Source organism: Schistosoma haematobium, chromosome 6, assembly GCF_000699445.3.
Source record: "Schistosoma haematobium chromosome 6, whole genome shotgun sequence".
NCBI lineage: Eukaryota > Metazoa > Platyhelminthes > Trematoda > Strigeidida > Schistosomatidae > Schistosoma > Schistosoma haematobium.
Genome location: NC_067201.1, coordinates 13,652,555 through 13,664,938, shown reverse-complemented (window position 1 = coordinate 13,664,938; position 12,384 = coordinate 13,652,555). Strand labels below are relative to the sequence as shown.

The following is a 12,384-nucleotide window of genomic DNA, read 5'->3' as shown; positions in this document are numbered from 1 at the left end:
AATCCAAAATTGAATGATCTCAGTCTATAATATGTTAAGGAATATATTCACACTGAATGATTCAACTTGCATTTTTCATCTTATTTCTGTCATTCTACACATTCAACATATTTAACTGATTCTTACCAATTTCTTTTTCCTACTCAAGATAAATGTTACACACATAGGTGGTAGTTTATCAATTCTTCCACGTGATAGTATAAGTATTCCAAGAGATTCAATTCTTAGTTGGGAATATTTAGATATAAATATGACTAGAATGCAAGGTCCATTACAAGCTCAAATAGTGAATCTACGTGACCCAACAAGACCAGTTACAAGTTTTCGTTTAGCTGATCTTCGTCAAGGATTAATAGCATTACAATTATTGAATTATGCTGAATCTTTAGTGAAAGTAAGTTTGTAGACGTATACACATGTAGATAATTTAATAAGTTATTTTCACTTCTATATTTGTTTCAACTGATAATAAAGATTATCTCAAATATTGAATTATCATTCATTATAATGAATATTCTCTGTTACAGTGTTTAGATTTGAATTTATGGTATTTAGTCTTTTCTTCGCAGTCTATACTATAAAAATTAGTCAATTCGGCAAGTAATTAAGATGAGACTATAATTTATGGATGACATTTGAGCGACACTATAGTGACTATGAGAGTGTTCACCTACTAATTAGAACTAAACGAGGATGATAAAGCAGTATGAAAAATTAAAATTATGTTTACAGTTGATGGTTAGGTTTAGGAACTAGATTTAGGGTTTCAATCACGAACTGACATAAACTCTATTTAACAAAATGGATGGATGAATTTCGCGCCAAAATCCAAGACCTGTTATCTTATATCTGATTGGCTCGTCCATAAATTATAGTCTTACCGTAATAAAAACATTTTCACGTGTCTAAGACGAATAGCCTCTAATCTTATGAACTTGTCGTACTTTAATTTGTTTACTCATAGAATATTATCAATTGGATTCTATTGAGGTAGACAGTGCACAAGAATAATGCTTCGAAGATCAGTATGTTAGGAAAGTCCTCATATTTCCCACATTCAGTAGTGAAATCTCATCCGCATTTAATATAATAGTGTGGATTTGAATGCACTTTACATCCTCTTCGATAAAAAAAGTGACATTTTGTCCCTTGATATCCAATAAACATTCCATATACATGTTTCGATTTAGTGATTTAAGAAAACCGAAGTTGATAGCATAATTTTGACATTAAATAAAAATTGCAAAAGAACTGGCAACTTCAAAATAGTTAAAATTGAAGGATTTATGAGAATTGTAAGATTTTCGTAGTTTTAAATCACAAATTTATCTTAGCTTGATCACCATTGTAAAGCTAGAAGCGGAATCATGGATTCACATTGCTGGGGATTCCCATAGTAGGAGGAAATGATCTTCCAATGATACCAGGTTTTCATTAGTGGTCTAACGAAGATGAGTTTGTGATTTAGAACTATGAAGATTTTAAAATTTTTGTGTATTGGTTTCAAAGACATTATTGTTCAATATAATTTAAAAGCTTTTTTTAGTATAAAAATAGTTTACTCCATGGATTGAATCTAACTAGTAATTAAATGAAAATGCAGGAGCACCAGATAAATGTTTCTTCTCTTTATGGAACATCCCTTCAACGTGCACTAATTTACACCTCCCCAACAGGAATCGAATCAAAGACCCTATTGTGTATATTTCACAACTGGTCTAATTAACTTAATTAAGTAGTGTCTTAGATTATCCCGTTGTTGATATTTTTGACTAAGTTTTAATCAGTCTTGATTGGATTACGTGCATCCTATCCGAATTTCTCAACATAACCATTATGATACCAATTTATATAGAATGGATGGTATGTCACTGGCTGCGGTATCCAAAATGTCTGTTTCGTCTTAGTTGAGATGCGTCAGTGGTATGTACCTGGAACCTAAAATTCCTGTTCACCCTAGAATTCGGGTTTCAGATTTTTATTTTCCTTCTAAATAATCTTTTTTACATTCCATTTTTCATTCTATGTAGGTATTTATTATTACAATGACGGCAATTGATCCATATTTTCAAGTTAGTCAACCGGTGAATTTACGCATTGCAACATTTTTACAACCTGTAGTGGAAATAAATTCTCGTACATTGGCATCAAATGCACCGCCATCATTTCAGGTTTTCAGTTTACCATTATTTACATATACTGGTGCAACTTCATTGATACAGAAACATAATATTCAAGTAAGTGCTTAGACTTATGTACTGATACCTAATTTTGTCTTGCTAAATTTGTTCCGATATATACATATATATATTACTAGTCGTCTCCAACGCTTTGCTTCCAAACAATGAGCATTATAGTGGCTGGTCCTATGTCGAGCCCACATAGCTTACTCTATCTTCCGGACAAGTCAGTTTATCCATTCTCCTCAAGCTACATTTTGACCTTGTTAATTATTTGATTATCAACCTTGACTGCGCTTACATGAGCGTGTGTGTGCACTTGTTTGTAACTTATTCTTGTATGGCTATAAATATTGTTTACGCTTTATTGAAAGGAGTTGGCTCATATGCCTTCTCCACTGCGCGCCATCTCGTTTCGCTCACTCTTTTTCTATCCCTTCGCTATGTCTTTCTGATTATCTGTTCCGATCAACAATTGTACAAAATATATGTACTCGAAAATTCATTCTCGTATTTGACTTATTTAATCCCGTTATTCACCGACGCGATCTAAGTCGATAATAATATACGAGTATAGACGATTTATATATTATTAACAACAATCATTCATACAATATAACTGGAGTCAGATATCGGGCCACTAAAGTGGTGAGTCTGTCGACAACATAGTCCAATCTAACTTACGTCAAAATGACGGGCCCCACCAAAGCATTATGACACCGGAAGTTCACTCAAACTGGTGGTTACACTACAGTTTGAATAGTGGATTGACACTGGTTATTGTAAGCGGACGGTTCATGCACAAAATGTTTATGACATGACTCTAAATAACTATCCTTTAACCAGTAATACTGATACTCCGACTAAGTGACCTGGCATGTTAACACTTATTAGCACATTCAAAATCCTTGTCCCCAATCCTGAATCGGAGATTAAGACAGTTGATATAACTTTTTTATCTTTAATTCGAAAGCCTACATTATTATGTACATAAGTTACAGGACTACAATACACCATAAACAAAAAATTAGAATATGTATTTAACTAGGGAAATTCGAATACAAAAAGTAGACGTTTACAATTAGGAAAATATAAAAATCACGTAAACTGTGTGCTTAACACATACACATTAAAAAATGTATAATTGCTGACCTTTCTAAAAAAACAACCTCCAAAGTTGGTCATTTTCACTTACCCCTAACTGTTTACTAATCGATAACCGTTTGCAATCTGACTCAGTGATCAGAAATTATCATACTTATCAAAAGCCCTTATTGGTTCTGACATTTTTTTGGTATGTGGATTTACGAGTGTATAGTGTTAGGCACTTTCAAAGTAATGTTAAACATAAGAAAATTTTCTTCAGTTAAAGATAAATACCTAATAAGTCTTATTTGGAAAAATCTCCACTGAACTACTGTAATCAAACATATTTATGAGATTTAATAAGAAATCAACCATGTAAAATTAACAAGTCTTCCACTTGAACCCTTGTTACTGACTAAGATTGAGTCCATATCCTTAAACTACTTCTAAACTTGGATTGGACCAACAGAAAAAAGGCGAGAAATATGAACAAAAGCTTTACTCCAAGGTTAACTTATATATAGAAAGTCAAGTTTGTTTATATAAGTTTATCCAATGACTTCAATTTGCTGGAAACTTCTGGAAACATGCCTAATGTACTAGCAAAATACAGTTATTCAATCAAAATTTGACAAAAAAATCCTTTATTCCTTTAGATGCTACTGAGATGATTCTATTCAATATTAATTGAAGAATACGTTTTCAAACCTTTCTAGGTTTTTGAAAACTTTTTTGATAGGTTATTTTTGAACTATCAGTACGGGGTTGTGGAGATTATTAGGTTTGCAATTGAGATCATAAAACGATTGATATTAGATCACCATTGAAAACCTGGAAGCACTGGACTTGCGCTTCGTCCTATTGTGAGACTCCTCAGAAGTGGGCATCCACAATCTCTCTCGTGGGATTCGAATTCAGTGCCCTTAGTCTCACGCGCGAACGCTTAACATCCTGACGATTAAGCCGGTATCCAACCATATCAATGCCTAACTTCAACCAACCCGGGAAACTGCGCGACCGTCTTCCATTTTACGGAGGTAGGTACCTGTCTATACCCGGCACGGATTAGCTCAATTCGTCACAAATTCTCACTAGAACTCCGAGAATTCCCTCATGAAGCCAGTCACTAGTGAGCACATTGTAATTATCAGTATGAGGTTGTAGAGATTATTAAGTTTTGGATTGAAATCCTTTTTGAACTATCAACAAAAATAAACAGATACTATTGTCTAATGTTAACTTTTTTCAACTACTTCTTTACCGCATATAAATACTTGATGAGAAATATCTTTAAAACGACCAAAATGTTACAGAGGTAATAAAAAAACATATATAAGTAATGCTTTCCAGGAATTAAATAGTATTAATGAATATTAATACTACTATTTTTGATTTGTCCAGATTTCAGTAATCATGTTCATACTGAAGCTTTAAACTTTATTATATTATTCCCCTTACATATTGAGACCATATGTCTACTCTCTTATTTAACGAATATATTATATTTACGAATACAGATTTATATTATCTCATTATTAATATTCAAAATTGACAATGAATTCATGTTTCTTTGTATATATGAAGATGACTTGATATTAACTTCTTGTTGAATGTACAAATGCCAACAAAGATTGATCACATTTCAGTTCTCATTATATCAATAACGGTATCATGTAAACCTTAGTGTATAGTTAGGGAAAACAAAAGTTCACTTATACATTGATAAACATATAGAGGTTTATCTATATGTACATAGTTTTACCTACATCATTAATAATACTTTAAAACAATGATGATTTATCATAATTTATATTTTATTTTCTAAATAAATAAACAAGCATAGATTATCAAATACATGGAGATTGAACCACGTGTTGTTTATATACAACTACCACGAATTCAAGGTATCTTCGACCATCTTTTTTCTTTTCTTTATGGTCTTTTCAACAAACTATCTTCTTTATATAGTTCATCTTTCATTTTATTTTAACTTGAAATTGGCGCCAAATTCTTTCAATACTTTAGTTTTTAAATTTAGTTTTAATGCTATGCATAATGTCAAACTAAAACACATTACTGTAAATTCATTGTCTATATGTGTTTATGTATATATGTATGTGTATGTGTATCTATGTTTACACCCTCATTATTCATAAAAAGATTACAGTGAAAATTAAGGAGACATTTTGACCATTATTACTACTTAGTTAGTAAGAATTATTACTAACCTGACAATAAAGTATTCACTTATCTCAATTTACAGTGAACTAATAACGATAGCATTAATAAGAATAATAATTAGTAATGAAGTTTACACTAACTAGCCAGTTTATATAACTGAATAATAAACATTAGGGAAGTATAACCGAAATCATAGTTGTGTATGTAAGTGTGATGATGATAATAATAATATTTCACTATATACAAATCCTCAACTTATAGTCAGTTGGCACTACAATTCATTTATTAACTAAGTGTGTATATGTTTAGATTTTCTTCAAATATATTCTCTTTCCTTATTATTCTTGTGTGTATTAAATGAATACCATTCATACTAATAGGCGCCTATACTAGTTATGACTAGTTGCATATGACATTCATTCATTCATTCATTCATTCTATTTTTCTAGTTAAATGGATAAAAAGTTAAGAGTTTAAAAATAGTCATAAGAAAAATAGGCAATAGTAGTAGTAGTAGTAGTAGTAGTAGTAGTAGTAGTAGTAGTAGTAGTAGTAGTAGTAGTAGTAGTAGTGGTAGTAGTAGTAGTAGTAGTAGTAGTGGTAATAATAATAAATGACTTAAACAATTGACGAGTTTCCATCTTATCTCATTGAACATTCACCTTATTAACTTCATCCAACATACAGTCCTATTCAAATATTCATTATAATATTGGAAGCTTTTTGAGTAAAACAATTAGAAAAATAAACAAACAAATAGTAACTGACTATCTAAAACTAAGTGGGAAACATTTTAAAAAATCAAAGAAGAAAAATGTATGACGTATATGTACGAATTGGTTAAAAGAAAAAAAGTGTTAAGTATTTTGTTTTCTACATAATTATTCATGCAAACACACTTTTTGTTTCTTTCGACCTTGATAATCAGATAGCGGAAGATTTTAAATATTTTAAATGTGACACATTGGTGGATTGATTTGGTTTACCTATAAACCAGCCCTCAAATGCCCTGGTATGGCCGAGGGTGAGGAGAGTTCTCTTTCCCTCACCAACTGCCCTCACATGGCCACATGTATACAGCCACTGCAAGGGGAGTCCTACTCATTGCCTTCTCGTGGCATTACTGTTGTTTACGAAACTGAGAGGACGAAAACCGAACGTCCGGCGCTGTAACCGCGTCGGTGAATATGGAAGATCAACCTAGGAGAGGTGGAAAACCCTGGTTCCAAACCAATGGTGCACATAGGCCCCAGGATCCCGAAGAAAAAAATGGTGTATGAACCAATCGTTGATCAACGGCTACCATGGGAATGTACTCCTTACGATGCTCCACTGCCTTGTGGATCAGACCTTGAGGTCGAAGGCTTAAGGTGTGGCCCCCTAAGAAAACCACCTGCTTTGGTCTAGGCACCCAAGTAGTATCACAGCTCACACACACAAATCAATTGACTTGTGTGGCGCATATGTATTCAATGCCCCTTTGTACCATTATTTACGTGTTCAAAGAAATAAATAAGTCTATTTACTTTCAATGACTGAAATTTCTTTCCCTTAAAGTATCGTATTTATTTGTACTTTTAAATTTATCAACTTGACTGTAATTCATTACCATAAAATTTATGGTATTTGAATGCGACTATAAACAATATAAGAGTATGCAAGTTATGTGGTGCATATGATGTGGTTTTTTACTCAAAAGAATCCTAGTAGATTTAATTCAGAAAATGTTGCAAGTTTTTTTGATGATAATCTTTTCATTTGAAACATTTTACATTGAATCAAGTTAACTGTAACAGCAATCAAACGAAATAATTCACTAAGAACATATTTATTCTATGAGCTAACGGAAGATGGATGTGAATACATGAATAATGGGATTACCACTTATTTATTTTTTTGTTTATTTAATTGAAGTATTAATATTTTTCATAGTTAACATCACTGACTGATCTTAGATCAATAACTATTGAAAACCAGGAAGTACTGGATAACCGCTTCGTTCTAGTATAGAAAAACAATCATGTTGAGTGTGAGATAGTGACCAAATAATGGTATTAAGAGATGGTTAAACATTATAAATAAATAAGGGGGGTTAAAGATACGAATCATTGGACTCCGACTCAGTGTTCTAAACGTCAAATCCTTGTTACAAGACCTATAGGTCCTATATTCGATCCTAGATAATGTCATGGAAGCGTATTGTTAAAGAGTCGCGTTTGTTTAACTAAGATCAGTCCCCTAGTGTGAACTATCAAATTTAACAAACTCCGCAAATCCCCTAAGTCGTAACAAATATATTTTGGGTCAATTTTATTTACAGTTTCCTTAATCATATTTTCTTCCTTTAAATTATAGGTTGTTGGTTATATCGATGAAAGTATGATTGTCTATACAATCCGATCATGGTTAAACGAAGATATCAATCTAAACAATAAATTATCAATAAATAAATCACAAGGTCAATTACTATTAGATGGTCAATCAGCATATGATGTCAATTTTGGTCCACCACATATTGCTTCAATGAGTTTAGCATATATTCATAATGGTGAATATGAACCAACTGTAGAACGAATTCCATTATCAATAACAATTCCTAGTTTATTAAATTCACGTTTAAGATTAAAACGTGAACAAAATACAACTATAAATAATGATTATTTCAATGAAAATAATAATAATCTTTATCAAAAATATGGTTCTGGTAAACAACGTAGAAAACATAAAAGAATAGCAAATAGTTTACCTGTTTTACAATTAGAATTATCAATAAGAATTGTAAGATTATATAATCATGTAAGTTGTTTGTTTTGTTCTGTACTTTTAATTGTACATAATCATAAGTTAATGTATTATGAATATTCATTTTCATTGTTACTTAGGATAAAATCTTAGTTATTAACACTCTTGGATGCCGGCTCAGTGGTCTAATGGTTAAGTGCTCGCGCACGAAATCATTGAATCCTGGGTTTGAGTCCCGCGGGGTGCGGGATCGTGGATGCGCATTGCTGAGGAGTCCAATACTAGGGCGAAAAGGCCGTCCAGTGCTTCCAGATTTTCCATGGTGGTCTAGCTTCAATTGACTTATGATTTCAACCCGTGAAATTTCAATAAATTTGTTTAATATTACAACTATGTGAAAGCTTTATTACGTAATGAAATGTTAAATTGACTACTGAAATAATTAAATGAATTAATTAATTATGTTCTAATAAAGAGTGGTAACTGGTTATTGCAATCTTGAAGTGTCAAGTTATATAGCTATGTACAGCTGAAGGTCATTGATATTATGAATGGTTCGGCATTACTTTGGCAAGTTTTACTGACTGTTCATGCACAACATTGGTTTGCTGATTAACCGATTGCATTCATACTGGTGGTTGCTTTTCAGTGTTCTCAAGGGCCATTGTCATTGGGACATTGTAAGGCATGCTGCCATTGCTAATAATAATGAGTTTGACTGTCGTGTAAGTGGACTAGGTCAACTTTGGCCTGTTCGTGCTGTGCATAACTGATTCACGCGATTATTGATCGGAATAACCATACATGTGATGTGAATGTATATATGTATGGTGCGAATGGTCCACCAGGGTGCTTGGTACCTGTGTAGTTGCGCCACAAGATTGAGCTGTACTGTTCAGATTGCAGCGTTAAGGCCTACACGGTGTCTGGTTCTCCTGTGAAGCGGGATTGAGCCGTAATATTTGGACTACAGACTTTAAGCATAGGCAGTGTCTGGCTCTCCTGTTAAACAGGATTGGGCTGTACTGATTGGGTTGTCACGTGAAAGTCTGGATGGTGTTTGGTTCTCCTGAAAGCCAATATAAAATTACCCTGACCCACAAGGGTACATTATATAACTAACTATGAATAATTTAATAGTTCAATTCATGAGACAATTGAAGCTAGACCGCCATGGAAAACCTAGAAGCACTGGACGGCTGTTTCATCTTAATATGGGACTTCTCAGCAGTACTCATCCATGATCCTGCCCCGCGAAATGGCTGAATTGAAGTTGAATCTATTTTAAATAGCAGAATCACTGACAAATAAATTAAACACATAAAAAGAATAATAAATAATTAAAGTCATAAGATATACAAAAATAAACCTTGATTGGTATCAATTGAACAAGTATTCAGTTTAATCTCTACTGATTACTTAGGCTTTTAAAAATAGTGAATAATGAATTAGCAAACTATGAAATTCTCCCTACAATGTTAATTTATCCAATTGAATTGAAGTAATTAACAGGCAATGTATAAAGAAAAACTATATTTTAATGCATTTAAATAAAACGTTAATACTTGGACAATTATAACCTCATTAATTTATACTAAAAGATTATGCTATTTAAGTAAAACACTCTCCCATCCAAATTATAGTCTCCGCTCATATCAAGTTGGTCAGAATGAATTGTCAAATGATTGATGATAATCGACCAGTGACCGTAGATATAAGTTTTATGCTAAATAGAATCTTCAGCAAGATATACCTAAAATCTTAAAAGATCTGACGCTATCTATGTAATTCAAATTCATATTATCCAGCTTCACAATCCAAAACATTATCACAGAGCTATTTGACCAATGACTGAATTTCAATAGAACTAAGATGTTTACAAAGCTTAGATCGATTATTTTCTTTCAATTACTTGTAACTACATGATGATTGATATTATGATTTCTAGATTGTAAATAGTTGAAGTAAATCCATTCGTTATAATCATTGTGTTTGCCTTATTCAAATCTGAATTGTATCATAATTGATAAACTCATTTAGATATTGCAGTCTATAATGTTATTATTACTTCTATCAATCATTTATCACTTTGGAGATACTTGTTAACAAAACATGAGGACTAGCAAACATATATATATTCACTAAACTTGTCTTTAACAATAAGACTCTGTAATTTCATTTTAACATTATTTAAATGAAGAAATATTCTGTCGAATATCATGTAAAACGTTTATTTCAACTATTATTGTTATTATTAACATCATTATATTATTATTATTATGTAATGACTTAAATGAAAGGTGTCCAATGAAAGTAACCATTTAACAGTTGCTTCTTGTTATACGTTTAAATTCATGTTCAATGTTATTTAACATGTATTTCAAATGAACACTGTCTCATACAATAAACAAGAATATCTTTAATGAAATATGAAAAGGGATGTCAATGGTTAAAAAGTATATATATATACCAACTATACATATTAATCATTGTAGAATTGAATACGATGTGATAAAGTGTAGTGACGTGAAATTCTTCTTTTTTAAAAATGAACGACTGTAACTATGAATGACAAACAGTGGAATGATTAAAATAGATGAAGGAAGAATTGTAGAACTATTTTGTTTAGCACAAAACTTTTTACTTACTTATGCCTGTTACCCCCAATAGAGTATAGGCGGCCGACCAGCATTCTCCAACCCACTCTGTCCTGGGCCTTCTTTTTTAGTTCTATCCAACTGTTGTTCATTCTTCTCATGTCTGTTTCCATTTCTCGGTGTAATGCGTTCTTTGGTCTTCCTCTTTTCCTTTGATTTTGAGGATTCTAAGTGAGGACTTGCCTTGTGATGCAGTTGGGTGCCTTCCTCAATGTGTGTCCTATCCACTTCCAGCGTTTCTTTCTGATTTCTTCCTCCGTTGGGATCTGATTTGTTTTCTTGCATAGTAGGTTGTTGTTGATATTGTCTGACCAACGGATCCGAAATAAAACTTATTATTCATGACCAAATGTTCAGACATGATATAAACCAAAATAGATGTTGTTCTATGAAATAATTCAATTTTAGCTAATATTCATTCAGTTTAAATTTGTTTATATTATAGCATGTAAATTATTTAAATTTAGTGGGAAAAATATGTTATTCCCATCGCTGATATCTTATATCATATTTCACAAATTCACATCATCTACTTACAACGTTAGAGAGTTTCAATGTTTATTCAGGAAATTTAAAAACGATTCGTATCATTTAAAGAAATGTTGGTGTTATAAACTGAAAATTCGGTTGTGAAACACTGAAAACCTATAAGGACTAGAGAGTTTATTAACCGAAGTATGAGACTTTTAAAAAGTGCGCACATATGATCGGATACGGATTGTAACTGAATGTGTTTTAGTTCTTTCTTCAACCAAAATAACATTGTAATTAGTGAGTCGAATATTCGGTGACTGATATTCTCAATTTTGATCCATCTGTAACGATTATACAACATCATCCCTTAGTTATTCCCCAAATAGCTTACTTCATTAATCATTAGTGTTTAACAAATTGTATAAATAGGAATATACGTATTCAAATAGATGGACAGCATTTAGGTACTTGGTCTCTATTAACTCAATGGTAATGTCTGGGACCATTCAGTTGATTCAATCAGATTCTAGACCTCATAGATAATACCAGACTTATAGTTTCCTATAGACTACCTTTAATCAACCTACAACTCGTCTCAATCTTTTTTTTAATAAAATTTCTTAGTTGGGAAGGAGGGTAATAATTTTGAATAAATTACTGATGTTGTAGATGCTTGACAACTGCTACGTTTTTATAAACTCGTCAAGATATAATCCGTTTTATATGTTGCTTAATAAACCAAAATTATATCTATGGTGGAAAATGAAACGAATGATGAGTTTTGAAAATATATAATAAAGGATTTTATAGAAATAAAATTAAGTCAGTTCTTTTCAAAGGACTATCTAATTAAATATTAATCGTAACTTCATTAGTAACTATTTTAGTATTGAATTTTTAATGATCTAGTAGAGTAAACAGTATGAACATGCAGATTACAAATATTAAATTTTAGTTACTGAACTGAAAGATCTCGGTTTCAGTTCCAAGTTTTGGTTGTAAGTGTGTACAATGGTATGAAATCTTTTTCTTTACCAGAATAAGATAGCTGATCTAGTTCTGTC

The 12,384-nt window shown here is 31.9% G+C and overlaps 1 protein-coding gene across 1 annotated transcript in view; it reads left to right on the top strand.

Moving 5' to 3' along the window:
* The window catches only part of MS3_00000605 (uncharacterized protein), a 78,072-nt gene that overhangs the window by 26,047 nt on the left and 39,641 nt on the right, over positions 1-12,384 (top strand). Inside the window, exons 5-7 of the mRNA XM_051208307.1 lie at positions 149-394; positions 2,031-2,237; positions 7,803-8,243. Of these exons, the coding sequence (XP_051065527.1) occupies positions 149-394; positions 2,031-2,237; positions 7,803-8,243 (894 nt within the window). The remainder of the gene's footprint in view (positions 1-148; positions 395-2,030; positions 2,238-7,802; positions 8,244-12,384) is intronic.